The 21,578-nt window shown below is 42.2% G+C and overlaps 1 protein-coding gene across 2 annotated transcripts; it reads right to left on the minus strand.

The window, feature by feature from the left end:
* Positions 1-2,702: 2,702 nt before the first annotated feature.
* On the minus strand, positions 2,703-18,902 carry TNFSF10 (TNF superfamily member 10). 2 transcript variants are annotated; one of them, XM_007122100.4, is made up of 5 exons: positions 18,673-18,852; positions 12,226-12,363; positions 9,207-9,249; positions 5,553-5,654; positions 2,703-4,004 (listed from the first exon to the last, which is right to left on the minus strand). In XM_007122100.4, the coding sequence occupies exons 1-5, from the start codon at positions 18,802-18,804 to the stop codon at positions 3,553-3,555; spliced, it is 867 nt and encodes a 288-aa protein (XP_007122162.1). In that variant the 5' UTR covers positions 18,805-18,852; the 3' UTR covers positions 2,703-3,552. The 2 variants fall into 2 exon arrangements, with proteins under 2 accessions (XP_007122162.1, XP_007122163.1); XM_007122101.3 differs by lacking the exons at positions 2,703-4,004; positions 5,553-5,654; positions 9,207-9,249; positions 12,226-12,363 and adding an exon at positions 15,056-15,411 and having other exon boundaries at positions 18,674-18,902.
* Between the last annotated feature and the right edge of the window lie 2,676 nt (positions 18,903-21,578).

Here is a 21,578-nt window from a genome sequence, read left to right on the forward strand (position 1 = left end):
GCAGCTCTCCCTGTCTGGAATTGCATACCAGTGGCTCTACTGATTTGGGGTCATGGGAGCAGCCACACCCTCATGGCTCCATTGGGCATTTCCCCGGCAGGGGCTCTCTGCAGTAACCTCATCCTCTCTGTGGTCTTCTGCCTAGGCTGGATGCCCACAGCTCTAGACGGCTCCATTCTTTGACATCTAGGCAGAGGCAGCCTTGCCCAAGGGCTCTGCTGGGCAGGGGTCTGGCCTCCATAGCTTTGGTAGCATGGCTCCCATGGCTTTGGGTGGCACCACTCACACAGCAATGGGCAAGAATTGGTCTGTTAAAACTGAAGTGATAGATTCCCACATTTTGATACCAAGGAAGGAGGCTTAATGATCTCTAAATTGTCTTTGGGGGTCCTTCCTCCCTTGTCTTAAAGAATATCACATATCCATAGCTCAATAGCTCTATAGGCCTGTCCTATAAAGTCTAAGAAGTCTGACTGTTTTCCTTCATTCCTTTCTATCTCCTTCCCCGTTAGTTCAAATGGGCTGTTTTCCTTCTGGGTGGCAATAGTCATTACTCAGACTGTTCAAAAAGTTTACATGTAGGGACTTCCCTGGTGGTGCAGTGGTTAAGAATCCGCCTGCCAATGCAGGGGACACAGGTTCAAGCCCTGGTCCGGGAAGATCCCACATGCCGCGGAGCAACTAAGCCCGTGCACCACAACTACTGAACCTGTGCTCTAGAGCCCACGAGCCACAACTACTGAGCCCGCGTGCCACAACTACTGAAGCCCACGCGCCTAAAGCCCATGCTCCACAACAAGAGAAGCCACCACAATGAGAAGCCCTCGCATCACAATGAAGAGTAGTCCCCGCTCGCCGCAACTAGAGAAAGCCCGCGTGCAGCAACGAAGACCCAACGCAGCCAAAAATAAATAAATAAAATAAATTTATATTAAAAAAAAAGTTTACATGTAGTTCTGACACTGTATCAACTGTATTTGGAATGTAATTTGAGGCTTTTCCCAGAATATTTATTTAAACTGCCAGATGTAACTATTTTCCTTCTAAACTTTGCCTGAAAATGTCATAATGAAAGATACTTATGTTGCACAAAGTTTGTGAATTAAAACCCAAAATGCCCATGCTATTTTGAAACAGGACTAAAGAAGGAGAACATACATACAAGACATCAAGGTTTATAGAAAAGCAAATAGTAACCACTAAAGCCAGAGTATGATCAACAGATAAATGAATAAACAAAATGTGGTACGTATTTTCCAACAATGCAATATTATTCAGCCTTAAAAAGAAATGAACTGCAGAAATTATCATAACATTGTAAATTAACTATACTTAAATTTAAAAAAATTTAAAAAAAGAAATGAAATTCTGATACTTACTTCAACATGGGTTGAACCTTGAAGACATTATGCTAAGTCAAATAAGCCAGACATAAAAGAACAGATATTGCATAATTCTATTTACATGAGGTACATAAGACAGTCAAATTCATAAAGAAAGTAGTATGGTGATTTCCAGGGATGGGAGGAAGGGAAAATGAGGAATTACTGTTTAATGGTTACAAAGTTTTAGTTTGGGATAATGAAATGTTCTGGACATGAATAGTGGTGATGGTTGCACAAGAGTGTGAATGTACTTAATGCCACTGAATTGTACACTCAGAAATGGTTAAATGGTAAATCTTATGTTATTTATATTTTATCACAGTTTTTAAAAAATGGATGGTATGGGTGCCAGGACGGACAACCAGGCCAATAGGAAAAGAAAGTGAGCACAGAAACAGACCCCCTGGGATGTTGGTATATGATATTAAACCTTAAAATCAGTGGGGAAAGAGTGGACTAGCCAATGAACAGTGCTGGACAACTGGTCCCTGATATGGTAAAGATAAAATTCCATCCCTAGCTCATCACACATGAATTAAATTACAGTTGAATCCCACAATCAAACTATGAAAGGCCAAATTTAAAGATTTCAGAAAAAAAATAGAGATGGTGATGTCTGTGCAACATTGGTAAAAAAAGATTTCTTGAACATAGTATACAAATCTGTATTAGCTTCCTCGGGCTGCTGAACCCAAGTGCCACAGACTGGGTGGCTTTCAACAACAGAAATTTATTCTCTCACAGTTCTTGAGGCCAGGAGTCCAAAATCAAGGTGTCAGTAGATTTCTGAGGCTATGGGTAGAATCTTTTCTTGTCTCCCGAGCTTCTGATGAGGGCCGTCAATCCTTGGAGCTCCTTGTTTGCAACTCCCTCACTCCAATCTCTGCCTCTGTTGCCACATGGAGTTCTCCCTGTGGGTCTCTGTTTCTGTTTCCAAATTTCCTTCTTTAAATAATGAGGACACCAGTCACATTATACAATATTAAGGACCCAGACTATTCCACTATGACCTCATCTTTACTAATTATATCTGCAACAAACTTCTTTCCAAATAAGGTCACATTCTCTGGTATTGGGGAGGAGGACTTCTACATATCTTTTGTGGGGACATAATTCAACCTATAACAAAAGCATTAACTATAAAGGAAAGGACTGATATATTTTAATCATATTATATAAAAAGTGAGCAGTTTCTTTCTTTCTTCTGTAAGACATGTCAGATAAACAATACCATGAAAAAGAGATTAGAAGTCCTTTTCCCCATCATTAGTAATCTTGTTACTATAAAACATAAGTACGAGATACATGAAAACTACATATTTTAACATGTCATTTTTATTGAAAAAGAAACACATATTTTTAAATTTTAGTATAAAAATATAGAGTCATAATTCATTCTTGCCCATCCCTAAGTTACATTATCAAACAGTTTTTTTTTTTTTCCCACTTTCCCAGTTCTCTTGCTCACAAGGGGCCAAATTCCTGATTTCTGATTAGCTTATCATTCATTTTAGAGTCTTTTATCAAAAATATCTTCAGTACTTTCGGTCAGCCTGACTTTTGGGAGTGAAAAGCACAAGCCATTCAGAAATATCGGGATGGCCAAAAAGTTCGTTCGGGTTTTTATAGATGAGTGTGTAAAACCCGAACGAACTTTTTGGCCAACCGAAAATAGTTCCTTGTTCACTAAACATAACTTTAATTTGTTTAGTGAAATGATACGATTTCGAATGGAATTTTCTTACTTCCAAGAGTACAAGGGTACAGGACAACTCCCACAAGGCCCCGCACTGCACCAACTTCCCTGGCACACTGCATACCCTGACCGTGACCTTTCAGTCTTCTGGTATCTTCGCAAGAGTAGACGGTTAAGGCAGAAGATGTTAATTGCTACACAAATGTTTGTAAACTGAGAACCTTCTAGATTTCTGCTAGCAAGCTGATATCAGGTAGAGTCCCAGAAGGTCTTTTGTCAGTTTCTCCTTCTTGGAATAAGTTGGTCACTTTTCAGAGATACCAAAAAAGCTTGTGTTGTAGAGTCTTGTGATTGAGGCTGCTCTGCTCCGGCTGCCTTATTTTGTCAGCTCTTTTGCAGTCTTTTCACAGTATTATCGCTCTGAAAAGTGAAAGGTCTCTCTGGGGACACTGTTTTTTCTTTGCAGATCATTTAGCCAATTAAAAAGGCCCCGAAAAAACTGGCTTCTTGGTCCATGTCAATCAATTGCTCATTAGTTACAGAGACAAAAATTCGATCATTTTCCTTAAGCTCAAATATTCCACCTTGATAGATGGAATAGAGTCCATATTCTGAATCTTTAGACCAACAACTATTTCTAGCACTTTTCATCAGCAGTATGGGGTCAGGATAGCTCGTGCATTTGTAAATATATTGTATCATTTGTTTGTTTTTCTTTCTGTTCTCTTCTGTTGAAACTGTTCCCAAAACCTCCTCAGTTTCCTGAAATCGAAAGTATGTTTGGGAATAGATGTAATAAAACCCTGTTTGGTGGATAACCAGCTCTCCATTCCTCAAGTGCAAATTCTTCAGGAATGAATGTCCTTTTCTTGATGACTCCCAGGAATTTATTTTCTGGCCCAAAGCTTTTTCATTCTTGGAGCCTGGGATGAAGTTTAGAGAAAAATAAAGTTAGCTTGTAGCAAAACAAGAAGTTTCCCAATAGCTGTGGCTAGCCAATGCTTTGGTTGGGATTGTAAAGAATTTTAATCTATTATAAAACTTCTTGCTCCTTCAATCTTCCAAGGATTCTAAATTCTAGTCATATAGAAATCTGGAGGCTCCCGTATCACTGTGATCTGTTGAAAGTCCCTTACTTTTTTGTACCTCATCTACTCTGAATAGTAGCATGGGAATGGTTCACTAAGATGGCAATCTTTACTCCTGCGAAGAATTTCTGTCCTGAACAGAAACCTCAGCCTCCTTTCCTGTGCTGGTGAGCTCAGATCAACAATGTAGAAGGAAACCAAAAGAAACATATCTATTTCCTCAAGCCTAGAGCTCATAAATTCCTGCTATTCTTTTAGGTCTTTTTGGATTCCTCCTTGGTCTTTCTCTAACCCAATGTCAAAAGCACCATCCAAGCAGAAGGCATTTCTAGTCCAATAAGACAGGGTACAAGGTTTGGCAAAAAGAGCTCAGATTTAAAGATCTTCAGATCTTTGGATCTTTAAATCCCAAAGACTTTGAATGAAGATGGGCCTTATTAAGATATGATATTCTTTTAAACTTTGGGCTCATCTCCATGACTGACACAAAATTGAGTTTTTCAAGAGTTGAAAACAACTATCATATTAATTGATGAATAGTAAACAGGAATAGTGAAATAACGATCTCACTCATAGGCAGAACATGTCAATGATTTACAAAACATGAGTTCAGGAATACCATGAAGGCAACTGCCCAGAAAACAAACAAACAAAAACCAACCAACCAACAAAAAACCCCAACAACCTTTTCATTCATTAACTGATGCCTGAAATTTCTTTAACCTGGGACAAAACTTTTTACAATAATGAAAGCACTACTTATTGAGTACTTACAATGCAACAGCATTTTGCATTAATCTTCACTGTTTTATGAGTTAAAGATTACCTCTACTTTGTATATGAAGAAAATGAAGCTTGACTGTGTTAAGTAATTTGCTCAAAACAAAGAACTAAGTAAGGAGTAGCTGGGATTCCAATGTGGGTATTTAGATTACAAGACCCATGCACTAACCACAGCAGTATATGGACACCTGTTCTACAGTTAGTAATTAGGCTTAACCTATTTGGTTAAACCATATGAAACTGACATTTCTGTAAGTGCAAAGTGGTCAAATATTGGCCAACTTTTTATGATTCAACCTAATACAAATGCCACTGGGAGGCCTTGGTGACTCATGGGGAAAGTAGATGACTGATTTAGAACCTTTGAAGAGGAGAAAGATTTGATGAAAGAGAGAGAAATTACTTTAAAAAAGAGGAAGAAGAAAAGCTATTCATCTTGTAATCTTGCTTCTGAAAAGAGTCAATCTGAGACTTGATTACTACTGAGCATTTTGTAGATAGCCATATAAACATTTCCGATACAAGTTAAAAAGAATAAATTATTTGGAACAAATTCTTCCGTTCCCTTCTTTTAAACCATATATTCATTGCTTCTCTTACTTAGAACTGAGAATGTGCTTTTCCGATTGGTCCCAGTTATGTGAGCAGCCACCCTCTGAGGACCTTTTTCTCTTTCTAGGTGAGGAATATTTTGTTGCTTTTCTAAAAGAGAAATGACAAAGAATCATCAGCACTTGTCAAACACATCTCAGATACATTGCTGTTCACAGCTCTTATCAATCAAGCATTGTAAGCACACTGGGCTCCCAAAGTTGATTATATGGGTTTTCATAAAACCAATTTACATTTTAGTATTATTATCAGTCTACTTCAGCCTATGTTGAATTTGAAAAGTACTTTAGATGGGAAGGATAAACAGTAAGTTGGGCTAAAATTTATCGGCATCTCAGGGGTAAGGTTCAACGAGAATATAACAAAGTGAAGATTCTGACCCTTTTCCTAAACTACAATAATAACAACAAAACTGTGGACTTATAATATTCCTACTGAGGCATTTAAAGTGCACTAATAACCAGGTACTGGCAAATTTCCACTTTGAGTTATATATAGAAACAGAGTGATACCAATTTTTATCATCTCAATTATTTTTTCCTCCCTGCTAGATACTACCTACTCTAAAGGACTAGCAGTGATAACAATTGTCCAGAGATGCTACAAACTGGTATCCAACAGTCATTTCCCTCACCTCCCAAAGGGAATATGAAATGACATTATGGTCATGATAACCAGTATATGAGCATAAAAATCACTGATTCACTAGATCATAATAAATAAATAACATTTATTGACCACCATCCGAAGTACTTTGGAGCAGATTGAAAGACTGCAAATTCAACAAACTACTCTTTAAAAAAATCAGCTCAAACTTCCCAGGATGTTTACGTTGGTTGTTGAGATAAACTATACATTTTCATCAAGGAAATACGTCCGGGGACAAGGCAGTGCTCCACAGGGACTTCAAAGATTAATCACTGATTACACTGACTGAGCCCTCAAGGGACTTAGAGTTTTTAGGGAAGACACACATTAGAAAGTGAAAATTAACCTATAAGAAATAGAAATGAAGGGTGATGGGTGTTCAGGGGAGGGAAAGATTCCTATTTGTTGGAGAGCTGAGGTCAGGGGAGGGTTTGGACTAAGGCCCTTTCATTCACGTACTCCAGCAAACCAAAGTGCCCATCACATCTATACCTGACACTCTTCTAGGCAGATGGAGAAAGAACTATAAACAAATGAATGCAAGAAAGCATTTGAGGGGCAGGACAATTCTCTGAAATGGGTGGGGCTGGGGAGGCTTGGGACCCACAGCAATGGGAAAAGGGCATTCCCAGAGATCTAGAATAGTGTCCCCAAGGCAGGATGCACAAAGCATTCCTGGGACACAGGCATCAGAGGAGTTCAGTTTCAGGCTTGAATGAGGATTTAAACTATAGAGGATTTGATTGTTAGACTAAGAGATTTGAATTTTTACAGACACGAGAAGACTCTGGAAGGTTTTATCAGGGAAGCAAAAAGACATGTGCTGTGCTTTAGGCTAAACGACCTCATAGTAAGGTTTGATGGGTTGAAAGTGAGAGGGCTGGAGATTGGTGAGCCTGCAGACGGCTGTAATTGATCAGGTCTGAGAACAGGAAGCTTTAATCTAGGCTAGTAGTAGAAGAAACTGAAAGGAGGTGATAAAATTTCATAGGCGAGGAAGGAATGCTAACGAGTCTCTCCATCTATCTGGTGTTGTTACTTATTCAGGATAGGTGGGTGTGTGCAGGATACTGAAAACCAAACACAGCTCCGGGGAAGTACAGTCAATTACATGTTACTCTCAGAATGCTCAGCTTTCAAGGTTGATGTGTCCATTTACTTTTAACCACCATTGATAAATAATTCATAATGCCTTGACTGCCCCTAGACTGTAACATTTTATTTTAAAATATTCAGTAGTGGAATCCAGTTACAAATATCTTGCACTTGAGGTCATTGCAAGGATATGGGAAAGCCTAGCTTTAAAAGCAAATTCTGAAGAGAGGACATTTCCTACTGGCTATAGCAAACAGCTCCTGGAAAAGAAGTCAGTGAATACGTATATTTGGGTGTCATGGATACATCTTGGTGTACTGAGGAGTATATGATTTCTATGCCCCACTGGGATGAATAAAAAAGAATATTTTTCTTCCAACACTGAAAATAGTACATGCATCTACTGTAGACCACGGATCTGGTGTTCCTCATTAGAAGAGAAGCAGTGTTCAACATTCCTACTACTGTTTTTGCCTTCGGGGAAATGACCAGAAAGAATGCTTAGACCCTGGGACCAGGTCTTGGCTTCGTATTTAATAAAGCCCATTTAATAAAGGATGAGGGGGATTGTCAAGTGATGAGGAAGCTTATTGTAATGGAAAAGGATAGCTGAAAATTAGGAAGACATCATTAATAAAATATCTATTAAAAAACTGATTCTTCTCTGCCAGGCTGGTGTACCCCAGGACTGTAAGTCTCTGGTACACGTATGCAGGCTGGTATGATTATTCACAGGGGAAAATGGGGCTATGGTGAGCCAAATGCAAAGCAGCAGTAAATTTAATTCATCAGTTGTATTTACTTCTGTATTGATTTTAAAAATATGTATTAAGAACTTTCTGTGTAGAGGGATGGTGGCACAACAATGTGAATGTACTAACGGCCACCAAATTGTGCGCTTCAAAATGGTTACTTGTATATTATGTGAATTTCATCTCAGTCAAAATACACACACACACACATGCACATGAACACACACACCAAAGGTGGTGCAGGTAAGGACCAGGGGGATAAGAGAGAATCTACTAGGCTTGAGGTGTACAGTTAAGTCTAGGAATAGAGAGGTGAGAGAAAGAGGCATGTTTTCTGTCTTTGTGGATCTTTAATCTAGTAGGGAATCAGACAGAACACAGAGAATATTTATATATTTTCCTTTGATTTATATATATATATCAATCAAAGGAAATGAACAAGATAAGTGTGATAGAAAAAATAGGATGTGGGTGAACTTACTTAGAAAGTTGGTCAGGGAGGTTCTCTCTGAGAGGTGATGAGTAGATGATGAGGATGGAGGATGAGAAGGAGGTGGTTATGTGAAAATCCAGGAATGGAAGAAGCCAGTTGCAGAACTAGAGAAGCCGGCCTGGGCAATAACAATGAAGGGGGTTGTGGGTCAAGAGCAGGCTGGTGACCATCAGTGGAGATAGCCAAGGTGTGGGGACTGCAGGATGAGGATTTCGGGTAGGTAGAAAGATTGCTGGGAAAGAGATGATGGAGCAAGAGGCTTTTGCATAAAGAAAGGCTTAGAGCCTAGGGGTGGTCAGAAGCAGAGAAGATGGCTAACTTTGGAGCCTATTTTTTCCAGCTATGCTCCAGAAAGTTACCCACATTAGAAGGTAAAAATAAAGAATCGAAGAAGTTGAGGTGAAAGGAAAATCCACGTTGGAAGAATCAAATTCAGATGAAACGAAGTTCAGACCATAGGTGGGTCACAGATTTGCTTCTGAGCTTTCTAGCTGCCAATGCAAAGAGGGAAATAGAACCAAGCAGCTTGAGACACTGAGCAGTGACCAGAGGTGGGATGTGTGGATGGGAGCAGAGAGAAAGAGGATGGAGAGCTATTCACCCTATCACAAGGTTGACAGTAGAAAATTAAAATAACAACAAAAAGAATACTACCTGGAATTGAAGGAATGGTTTCCTCATAGGTTCTCAAAATGATCTGCAAATAGTATTGAATAAAGCTTGTTAATTTCCCTAAACATTTAGACTGACTATAGAATGTCTGTGGCTCTTCTTGCTGATGTCTAACAGAAAATTTCCACCTAAGATATCAACCTAGGCAGCTTTAAGTTGTCCAAGCATAGAGTGTGTGGGGCTGAGCGGGAGGCAGGATGAATATGGAGGCAGCTGTCCCTACTGTGGATGGAAGGATGGTCCTCTGTCTGGGAGACTTCTGTTTCTGGATAAAGTTATCCTTCTCCAAGTTAGGTCAGCCTAATGTTCCCCAGGTCTCCTTCTGGCTGACGGATGCGGTAGCCATGTCACCGCACTTTCTGAGTGTGTGTGCCTGCATGCATGCATGTGTATAAGTGCCTTGTCTGTGTGTGTCTGCATGCATGCGTGTGTATAAGTGCATTGTCTGTGTGTCTGCATGCATGCGTGCGTATAAGTGCCTTGTCTGTGTGTGTCTGCATGCATGCATGCGTGTGTATAGTGCATTGTGTGTGTAGCTGCATGCATGCGTGTATAAAGGCACTGTGTCAGAGTCCAGGAGCTTTAAATTATCAAACATACCCAAGACTCAAAGTGTAAGGCACACCCCCTCTCTCTCATGGTGCCCACAGGCACGCACAGCCCATCCCGCGGTGACGGGGTAGCACCATGTCACTCTCTCATTTCTGAGAATGTGGCTGAGACATTCTCAACATAAAGATATTTTACCAAATTCCCATATCTTACTAAACACTTCTTATCACTTTCTTTGTGCTAACCAGTGGGGAAAACCAGTAATAAAGAACGAAATCTAGCCTTTCTGTTAAATGAGCCGACCCTGACGTGACTCATCCATGGCTTTAAAGGCCTCTCCCCTCAGTTCTGTCACCCCTGGGGGCTTTGCCCATCCTTGCCCACCTTTCCTATCACTGTTGTTAATTACACAACTGTCAGAAACTCCATTCCTCTGTACTCCTGCTCCAAATCAGAAGCTCTCTTCTTTTTCCTCTGTCAAAAGCTCTGACCCCAGATAATGGGGGGCTGCCTGTAGGGCTATGGGCACTGGCATGTGGGAAGGGAAGCAAGGGGTGGCCTCAGCACATTAGCTCTCTCAATCTCATTCTGGGCCAGAAAGGAAGGAAGGAAGGAAAAAGGAGGAGGAGGAAAGGGAAAAGGGTAAGTCCTACAGTGTGGTCCTTAACACGGTGCCACCAAGAAAAAAGAAAAAGATTATAGTACAATCAGATGGACTGGATTCAAATCTGTTCATTAGCAGCCCTGGGAAACTTTACTCAAGTTACTTAATTGATATGAACTACTTTAATTTCTTCATCTATTTTTTTTTAAAAAAAGAAGATAATAATGATTCCTTCCTCACAGGGCTGTTTGAGGATTAAGAGAGATAATATACATAATGGGCATAGGATGTTTATGGGAAATTGTCTGTTCACTTCACGGTGCCTGGAAAAATGGGGAACTCTTTTCCCCTCCTACACTCTCATCCACCGCTGTGTGCCCTCTCTTCTCTAGTCAGTGGCAGGATGTGAGAATGGGGGAGGGAGGGGGAAAGAGCAGGAAAGAGACCTGTAAAACCCACCCAAACGGCTTCTCTCATCTCCCCACTCCCAGGCCCAGCATCTAGCCCCCTCCTCGGTCTCCAGATTTCTACTCTAGCTCTGAGTTTCTCTCCTCTGCCACCAGTGGGTTTGCCACCCTCCCTCTAATCCTAGGAACCGTGGGGTCCCATTCCTCAGGTTCCTCAGGACACTTCCCCAACCCTGGGTCTTTCCTGGTGTTTTTCACTTGGGGCAATGGAGTCCCAGCTGCTCCAGGACAGCTTGTGCGCGGCAGGTGTCCTGCCCACGATTCCAGGGCAGCCATGGAGCAGATGTGTTTCTAGGACAACGAGGTGGAAGTCTGATTTCATTTCTCATAGGAATAGCTTCACAGGTGATGCTGGGCTTTACTGCGAGGACTGCTTAGGGTTATAAATCAGAGCCTAACCACCGACATAACACTGTTTCTATGGAAGGGCACACTGAGTACCAGACAATAGACTTACAATCATTTCTTTAAAACACATCCTCCTCCTACCCTGGGAACGTCCCCAGTAATTTTTTTTAAACAATGAAGTTTACAATTTTCATGTTTGTGTTCACAGCTGGCCTTTCCGGATATGCAGAAGGTAAATGTTGTTAATGCTATCTTACAAATAAGGAAGCAGCCTGAGAGAAGAAACTATATTTGACATGTCCTGTCACTGAAAGTATAATTAAGTAATCATATTTAGTGAAATAAACTGTTAGCTAACATAAAGTTTCTGCTGGAGATCCTATTTAAGCAACTTTCACAAACAGAAAATAATATTTTGCAATGTGTCATTTATTAACTGTAAATTGAGATGTCATCACCTTCAATTTCTCAAAGTATCTCTTTCTTCCCTCTTCCTTTCCTCTTTCTTCATCTCTATATGCATACAAAAATAAATAAAGACTTAATTCCAGAGAACAACAATGTGGCGACACAAGGGTTTGTAAAAAAAAAAAAAGAAAAGAAAAGAAAAGAAAAACAAAAGAAAAAAATAAAAGAGAACAACAATGTGGGAAGAATATAAAACACCATTATTTGGTTTCTTTTGTCTTCTGAATAAAAAAAGAAATCACACACATCCTTTATTGTTGTGTGACCTTGAACACATTGCTCTGTCCGTGCCTCAGTTTCCATGAGGTGAGATAAAAAGTTTAGAGTAGATGAAGGAGCTCTCTGGAGGAGAGGAATCAACTCTAGACCAGGAGTTGATCAGGACCCACTGTTCGGTGCTGTCCCATCTTTTCCTAGCTCAGTGAATTTGGGGACAGTCACTTAATCACTCTGGGCCCCAGTTTCCTCCCTTCCAAAATAAGGACTCTAGACTTGATCTAAAATAGTCCTTCTCCTCTGACCTTCTATGCCTGCTGGTAAAGGGACCCCGTGGTTCACTTACCTTTCTAACAAACTGATGGAGTTGCCACTTTACAGGCCAGCAGGGGTTGATCATACTCTCGTCATCACTGGCATCCCAAAAACTGTCATCGTCCTTTAAGAAGCAAGCTATGCCACTTTTGGAGTACTTGTCCCGCATCTGGGTTGAGATGAATATAACACAATATTATGCACAAGTGCTTCTTCTTTTTGTTCATTTACAAGTTAAAACAACGGAAGCTGATGACGGGTTCAGAGACGTCTTAGCACCTTGGAAAAGCTCATTGCCTGAAGTAAAAGTAAGCATGCCGTCCTTTGTCCTTTGAATAAAGGTAAACAGTTAGATGTGGTGGAAAGGAAACAGGTGTGGGCCAGGCATCCAGGGTCACAATGCCCTTTGCTGCCCCTGCCCTTGAGCAGTGGTATGTCCCTCAACAAATTGCTTCTACTCTTCAACATCTCTTCTTCATCTGCATTTTGAGCTGGCTCACTGTGGTGATCTTTGAGGTTCCTTCCAGCTCTGACATAGTGTGACTCCCATCCTACAGCTAGAAACCCACCAGGTACAAAGTAGGCAGTGGAGTTTGTTTACATTCCAGGATCCTAAATAAAAAATTAGCCAAAGCCTTTAGGGTGCAGGTAATATTCTGTTTCTTGATCTGAGCTTTGATTGTCTTAGTAGATTCTAGTTATTGTTGGATTTCTACTCCTCTGGATGGCAGAATCCAGACTACATTGCCACTAGACGTTTGAATGTCCACACCAGCTAGGGGTTTGTTTACCTGCAGAGACTCGAAACACCATTTGAAGGTTTGCTCCCTTCTTCTGATTGAGGGTAAACATTTACAATGGCTAGATCATTGCCAACAAAGTCTGTGCTTGATGTTACACACACACACACACACACACACACACACACACACCCCAAACCATCCAGAGCACTCCAGAATGACAACTGATTAATCTTACGAAGAAAAACAGGATGTTCATGCAAGGTCAGATTTTTTTTTTTTCCTGTTTTCATTTTTAACAACTGGGATTCAGGAGATGTTATTTCTCTGTACAAATCCATTGAATTGCCTTTCTCTGGGGAAATAAATGGGAACATAGCCATTTTTATCTGTTATTTGAACTTAGGGGACTTCAAAGTTGAAGGAAAGATCAAACTTACTGATTATCTGCTCCCTCCTATAGAAAGATGATTTCATTCCACATCAAAATAACTTAAATATTTACGAGAGCTTTCAGCCAGAATCATGCAGGTCTGTACTGTCAGCCATGTACTCCTTGGACATTTGATCAGGTCTCTCAAGCATAAAAGTGACAAACCTGAGTTAATTAATTCCTTCCCCACACTCTGGCATAGAACATTCATTTACTTTTAAGTAAATGTTTATTTTCTTTCTTCCTTTTTAAAATTCCAAGAGTAAAACATTCACCTAGTAGATGTAGTGGGGGTGACACCTGGGACCCCCTGAGTTATGACTGGCAATGAAATTAGACACCATTCCTTTGATCCTACCCACCTCCATGTTCTTCTACTGTAGACATTAATTTTCATCTGCAATTTATGTGAGCTTAAAAAGCCTTTCCAAGGAAGGAACTCAATTTAGAAATAGAAGAGCATGTCTAGCAAACTGAGGGGAGGATCAAGGAAGAAGAGCTGGATTCATCAACAAGGCCTGAGGGTAGTTCCAGGAAGAACAGTTGTATTAGCCATCGCCCCAGCCCAGCAGGACTGGGTATGCCTTGGCCAGGCGTTGACTTGATGAAACTGAATAAACAGGCTTGACTAATTTTCGTAAGCTGTTGGGACAAAACAATGTGCATGACACAGAAGGGAGGGAGCAACTTATCATCTTACTTCACAGCAGTTGGAAGCTGTCTCAGCATGAAAGGGTTGAGTGCCCGGGAGGCTGAGGCTAGGGGCAGGACAGGGCAGAGTTGAGAGGTGCTGGCATCAGGCGGTCAGGGTAGCTGACAGCCCCTGTGAAGTCGAGTGGAGTTTGAGAGAGTGCAAGAGAGCAGGGGCCAGCCCAGGTCAGGACCAACTGCTGGCCTCTGGAGACCCTCTGGAGATTTTCCAGAAACACTTTCAGGTGGTGGGGAGTGAGAACCTTGAAAACTAAGGTCCTAAGTAGACGTGGGAGGGAGTCTGACAAGCTAGTGAGTCACCAGTGTTAACCCAGATTGAATGAAGCCTAAAGACGCTGAGGATACACAGGCAGCCTGGAAAATATAGAAAATTATAGAATACTTTGCTAAAAGTAAAACAAATAAAACCCTCTGATCCACCCTCATTCCACCTCCTAGTTAACCTTTGGATGATCTCTTTTTTTACAGGGTTGAGATTAGACTGGGTGTGGGCAATTTTGTATATGGTTGTTTTCTCTTAAGACTCTACAAAAATGTCATGCTCTTTAGATCTGTATGAAAATCACATGGATAGCATAGATATTTTTACAACATTAGCTGTAGAAAATTGATAAAATATAGAAAAATTAAAAAGAGGCACCCATAATTCTACCCTCTAAAGATCACAGCTTATTTCTCCTTCTAGGTATTTTTATGCTTATTTTGGGCTAGCCAAAAAGTTCGTTCGGGGTTTTCAACGGCAAACCCTGAACGAAATTTTTGGCCAACCCATATTGACTTCTGAACAACAGAAAGCCCCAGCCACTCTGCATCCCATCCCCACATGTTTCGTATTTAGTAGTTTCCTCTACAGACCTAGGCCAACACAGGTAACTGACACATGGGCAAGGTGGTGCTAGGGTTATTCCAAGAATGATTAATGATGATTAATATGATGTCTCTCTCCCCCTTTCCTTTTCACATCCTTTCACACTTTGAGGTTGAATTTCCTACAGCACTTCTCAGGCTGGGGCTGTTCTCTTGCTAACCACATCTGGGTGTTGGGTGCAGGGGGATAAGGGTGATATTTTTATCTGGACAACTGTAGAAGGAGAGTTGCCCTTGGTTCTGAGAAGTGGATTCTCCACTTCTGAGAAGTGGGTTCCACTCGACTGCTGCTGTTGCCATCACAAACAGTGTGCCTGTCTAGGCCAGGGCCAACCAGTCCTTGGCAGGGCTTGAAGTCAGCAGGGTGGACTCCTTTGCTGGCTGGCTGGCTCAGGGACTTCAAGGTGGCAGCCCTGACCCTCTCTGCTGCCCAGACATTAGTCTCTGACAATCAGTTTCTGCAAACCACAAATAGCATAAAGGATCATTTATGGACATCAGTGGATAAGGGGCTCCTTCTCTTTTGTCTTCCCCATCTATAATGCCACAGCAATAGGTAGTCCCCTTGTCATAAAACTTTCTAAGAGTCATAGACTTTAGAGGCTAAGCCCATATTTATTGTTCATGCTCGCAGGTCTACAGGCTTAATTGTGAGGGTCCAATCCAACATCCCTCAGCCTGGCTCAACCCACACTCCCTATAATCCTTGTCCACTGTATCTTCTGCAAATTTTTTCTTGCCAAAGTGAAACCTGTGATCTGATTTAGGAAATGAATACTTGTGTTGAATATGCTTTTCCAAACTCTACACAGTCACCCAAAGAGATTCAGATTCATTTTCCCTTGCATAATAAATTCCTGATGAAGAGGGTGACAACTCCAAGAGACTTCTCAATGCTGATTACAATGGTTACCATTTACCGAGCCCCTATTTAATGCCTGGGTTCAAAATTGGGCTTCACCTTTTACCTAACTTCCCTGAGTCTTAGTTTGTTCATCTATAAAATGGGATGATTATATTTACTTTATAGAATGGTTATGAGGATTAAACAGGGCAGTATTTTGAAAGTTTCTGGAACAGTTTTTGCTCAATATCTCTTAATTCTCTTCTTTCTAATACTCTCAATAAATTCTTCTGCATGTCTATACAGAAGTGTACACATATAAACATGCAATCAGGAAAAATGTGTGCAAGTGGGGAGATATTAAACTTTGAAATTTCCATTTTTATAGAATTCAAAGAAACTTGATCATGTACACAGACAATTGCATAACTCAGATCAGTAAATAACGAGTTGATTCAGTCTTAAAATGAGGCCAACTTGTAATGTTAGCAAATTGAGAGAACCTCTTGTATATGGAGACACAGACTCACTATTTATACTGCAAAGTTAACAAAGCTTAGGACATGTTGACTCCAAACTGGGAAACACAGCAGCATTCCAGTCTCTCGGGCAGACATAGAACTAAAAGACATGATTATAATCACGTTGATTTTTTTTCTTACAAATACAGGCTCTTTGAAATTGCCCTATAACAAAGCTGACTTGACTGGCCATCTAATGGTAGTGATCATTTGTATAATTACTTGTTGACTCTTGTTTTATTCACTTCATTTCCAAAGGAAATTCCCAACCAGTTGAGAGCCAAGTTTATACTCCACAGGATATACAAACTGCATTTATTTCCTTAACAGATAAACACTATTTTATATTTGTCCAAGACCCTTAGCTTTGCATTTCCTGCCCAGCTGACAGATTTGATGTTGCATTGTCACCATGCAGCAGGGTGCTGTTCAGCACAAGGGGGAGATAGGTTAACCTTACTGACACCCTGCTGTGATGGGACGAGCATTCCCTATGAGCTGAGCTGGGTCCAGCTCTGCTTGCAAATTTCTGCCTGAGCTCGGATAAGTCATTTCTCTGGCAGTCTCTAGTCTCATCTATACAACGAGGGGTATCCAAAATTCCTTCCAGCTCGAAGTTCCCTGCTATACAATATACAATTCGTCAAAATATACACAGAAACTCCTATACTGTTGGTGGGAATGTAAATTGATAGAGCCACTAGGGAGAACAGTATGGCTGTTCCTTAAAAAGTTGAAAATAGAGCTACCATATGATCCAGCAATCCCACTCCTGGGCATATATCTGGAGAAAACCATAATTTGAAACTATACATGCACCCCAGTGTTCATTGCAGCACTATTTACAATAGCCAGGACATGCAAGCAACCTAAATGCCCATCGATGGAGGAATAGATAAAGAAGATGTGGTACTGTATACAATGGAATATTACTCAGCCATAAAAAATAACAAAATAACGCCATTTGCAGTGACGTGGATGGACCTAGAGATTGTCTTACTGAGTGAAGTAAGTCAGACAGAGAAAGACAAATATCATATGATATTGCTTACATGTAAAATCTAAAGAAATGGTACAAATGAACCTATTTACAAAACAGAAGTTGAGTCACAGATGTAGAAAACAAGCCGGGGGGGAATGAGGGGGAGGGATAAATTGGGAGACTGGGATTGACATATACACACTACTGTATATAAAACAGATGACTAATAAGAACCTACTGAATAGCACAGGGAAACGTTATTCTATACTCTGTAATGACCTACATGGGAATAGAAATCTAAAAAAGAGTGGATAGGGACTTCCCTGGTGGTCCACTGGTTAAGATTTTGCCTTCCAATGCAGGGGGTGAGGGTTCAATCCCTGGTCAGGGAGCTAAGATCTCACATGCCTTGTGGCCAAAAAACCAAAACATAAAACAGAAGCAATATTGTAACAAGTTCAAAAAAGACTTTAAAAATGGTCCACATCAAAATAATCTTTTAAAAATATATAAATTAAAAAAAATTTTAAGAGTGGATATCATTCTATTTGAGTAGAACCAGTTTTGCTACCTTTTAAAGAGTCATTAAAGAAAGATTTGTGAACCCTAAAAAAAAAAAAAAGTGGATATATGTCTATGTGTAACTGACTCACTTTGCCATACAGCAGAAACGAACACAACATTGTAAATCAACTATGTGCCGATAAAAAAAATTAAATGAAAAAAATATGTACACAGAAAGCCAAAACGTGGGGTTGGCTTATTTTCAGTAATTTTGCATTCAAAATCCACTGGAATTAGCCACATTCGGAACACAAAACAGCATTATTACAAGTGGTTTACAGCCTGGCTTTGGGTTAAGCCTCAACTCTACCCTACTTCCTGTGTCCTGGCAGTACATTGATGAAGGTTGGTTATTCATTCAACAAGTGTTTAGTGAACACCTACTATGTGGGAGCTCTGTGCTAGCGCCTAGAGGTGTCACAGAAAGCAAAAGCAGATACAGTCCTGCCCTGATGCAGCTCCTCTCACTCCCAAGAATTTGAGTCAAGAACTATAAAGCATTAAGCAGAAAGCACTCAATGAATGGCAGCTGTTAATATTATAACATTCTGTTGAAGACAAAACTACCTCAGGAGTTTTGTTGCCCGCATCTGCTAGTAACTGGTGGAGCCAGCTCTGTAACTGCACTTCGTGCACATAGTCCCTTCAATTCACTTTTGCGAAGTCCTCAGTAATGATATGCATTAGCAGTTAGGGTCCCCAGGCAGAGAAAGAGGATTCTCTTCCTCTGTAAAGTCTTCCCCGAGGAGCCAACCAAGGCAATTAACCAGAGGGCTGCCAAGAGCCTCTGTCAGAGAGCGTGTGCATCGTACTGACCTGCTTCAGCTCGTTGGTGAAGTACACGTAAGTCACGGCCACACAGAGGGCCTGCAGGAGCACTGTGAAGATCAGGATCAGTGCGCAGGTCTGCCCAGGGCTGGGGCCCCCTGGAGCCTGCATCAGGGCCATGGTCCTGTCAGCGTCTGACTGCCACAGAGTGAACGAGGCAGCAGCTTATGGTTGGCGTGAGAGGAGAAGTGGGTGGGGCGTGGAGTCAGTTTTGCTTACTGGAAAAAAGAATCAAAATGAAACTGAAAGTTAAGACAAACGGAAAACAAAACATATGAGGATTACAAACTGCAAGCCTAGGAATCCTAAACCACTAGAAGCTAGCAAGAGGCAAGGAAGGTCCAGCTACAGGCTTCAGGGGGTGCATGGCCCTGCTGACTCCTTGGTTTTTGACTTCTAGCCTCCAGAACTGCAAGACAACGCATTTCTGTTTGTGCTGCTTCATTGTGGCAGCCCTAGGAAATGAATACAGCTTCTGTTTGATTAGAAAGGTGAAAAAAATCTAAGTGTTGCAATCACAATAACTACAATCCATTAACCAAAATAAGAATTGGGGGACCTGCTTAGTGGTTCAGTGTTTAAGAATCCACCTGCCAATGCAGGGGACACGGGTTCGATCCCTGATATGGGAAGATCCCACATGCTGTGGAGCAACTAAGCCTGTGCACCACAACTACTGAACCTGTGCTCTGGAGCCCGCAAGCCACAACTACTGAAGCCCCCGCGCCTAGAGCCCGTGCTACGCAACAAGAGAAGCCACCGCAATGAGAAGCCTGTGCACCACAACCAAGAGCAGCCCCCGCTCAGCGCAACTGGAGAAAGCCTGAACGCAGCAACCAAGACCCAACACAGCCAAAAATAAACAAATAAATAAATTTATTTATTTATTTATTTAAAAGGCCGAGATCTCCATTTACAAAAATAAAATTGCTTTGAAATGGTCACTGTCAACAAGGTCATCAGCTCATCAGAAGTGAGTCCATGTTTCTATGAAGTATCCCATTCATTCACTATCTAGGCTAGAGGGCTATCTAGGTCACCAGGCTTTATAAGTATGTGTCTTTCCATCATTTTCTAATTGCACAGTCTTTATGTTCTTAGTTTACGTCTTATTTATTCTGACTAGGTAGTTATTGGGCTGCACCCCACAGGTCTGTAAGCCTTGTAGTTGCCCAGCCTCCAAACTGAAGAAAGAGGATGGATACAGCAACAGGGACATCAGTGGTTTATTGGACAGGGTATCCTACATATCTGAAGCAAAAGGTCCTGGAGTGACATCCCACCATGTGCAGCAGACGGCTGGCAGGACATGACAGCAGACTTTGCTACTCAGCAGAGAAGGAGGCTATCATTTATGGGGGAGGGGGAATTGATGTCAGGTGGGTTCATCAGTTGCCAGGGAAACCAGGGGCTGGGGCAGGAGGCAAGCATGCAGGCAATTACTGATGAAGCCCAGTAATTGAGAGGATTGGAGAGTCATGTGAGTGAAGCAGGGCCTGGTCGAGCAGGGGATGGACGGAGAGCAAGGGAACAGCCATCCTGAGTGGCCTGACCACGCCCTCCACCCCTACAGACCCTGCAGCACCCTTACAATCTTGGTCCACCTCTCTTCCGTGATACCCTTGGGGTCAGGTACAGAGAGGGCACTGCAACCAAATACCACAAATGCGATACAGGCAATAGCAGCTAAGGAGTTTCAAGAGTCCAAGAAGTGGGCAAACTTTGGAGCCAGCTGCTTATAAGGTCAGTTTTTCATGAAAGTCCAGAGGAGAATGACAATGGCACCTCGCTGTCGGCCCAGCACTCAGACTCGTTTTGCAGTGAGGCCACCACTGTGCCCAGTTCGTGAACAGATTCCCTCCACTCAGATTAGGGACAAAATGTAAGATATTCATAACAGGCACAGTGCAGGGAAGATCATGACCATTAAACAAAATACAAGCAGTAACAGCCTCCTGAAATACTACCACCCCTGCCTGTGGCTCCTGTGCTGGGGGGCAGTACCATGCCGCCTCTGCACCCTCAGTCCCTACAGCCAGTGCCGAATCCTGGAGAGGCCCACGGGGTTAATATGATGGTGCCTTCCTTCAGTCAGGGCCTGGATTCATTACCTCAGTGGTCTTAGGTGGGGCCGGGCAGGAGACAGGTGAGATCTGTACATCCCTTTCTAATCCTATTCCCCACGAGGCAGCAAACCCAAACCCCCGGGGACTTACCTGCCAGTCTCAGGGCCAGTTTTATAATGTGTTCCCTGGGGGTAGATGCCGTGGCCAGAGCGAAAGCGACTTATCGTCCTGACCGATAGTTGGCGACATCCCTCGGTGGTCAACAGCTGAACTCGGATGACGTGGACTAGCGGCCTCTGGGTTCACGTGGCATGGGCGCTGGGCCCATTGCTCCTGGGGTGTGGCCACACGTTGAGAGCGGCTTTCCCGTCTCACCTGTTGCTGACGCAGCCCACTCATCCTCTGCATTAGCCCGGCAGCAGTGGGGCCGTAAGGCACGTGGAAATGCCAGCACGTTTCATTTGCATCGGCCCTTTCCTGAACTTCACGGCCAGTAACGTGGGTTCCTTGGTCGCTATCGACGTCCGTGGGTCCCGTAGGTCACACACACAGCTGTTCTAGACCCCGAAGAGTGGTGTTTCGCATTGCTCCCTGACTCGGGTAGGCCTTTTGGTATCGTCCTCTGCCTGTTGTGTGGCATTGTAGACACAGGTCGCTGCTGTTCCATCACACTGTATCACGGCTCTGCCTCCTTCCTCAGGTGGGACCAGAAGCCCAAGGGCACCCTTATGATTACGCCATTGCCACAGGCCCAACCAGACCCTCCGGGTAACTGGCCACTCCAGTTCCCAATCCTGTCCCTCAGTCAACATCCCTAAAGCCTGTGCC

The sequence above is a fragment of the Physeter macrocephalus genome, chromosome 1 (genome assembly GCF_002837175.3).
Source record: "Physeter macrocephalus isolate SW-GA chromosome 1, ASM283717v5, whole genome shotgun sequence".
NCBI lineage: Eukaryota > Metazoa > Chordata > Mammalia > Artiodactyla > Physeteridae > Physeter > Physeter macrocephalus.

Excerpts from the sequence above, each read along its gene's own strand:
- TNFSF10 (XM_007122100.4), bottom strand. The coding sequence starts at position 18,804 with ATGGCCCTGATGCAGGCTCCAGGGGGCCCCAGCCCTGGGCAGACCTGC. Across the intron at positions 5,655-9,206 it reads AACCATTCCTTCAATTCCAG|AAAAGCAACAAAATATTCCT; the intron begins GTAGTATTCTTT and ends TTTCTCTTTTAG. Across the intron at positions 4,005-5,552 it reads AAGCACATTCTCAGTTCTAA|GCTCCAAGAATGAAAAAGCT; the intron begins GTAAGAGAAGCA and ends ACTTCATCCCAG.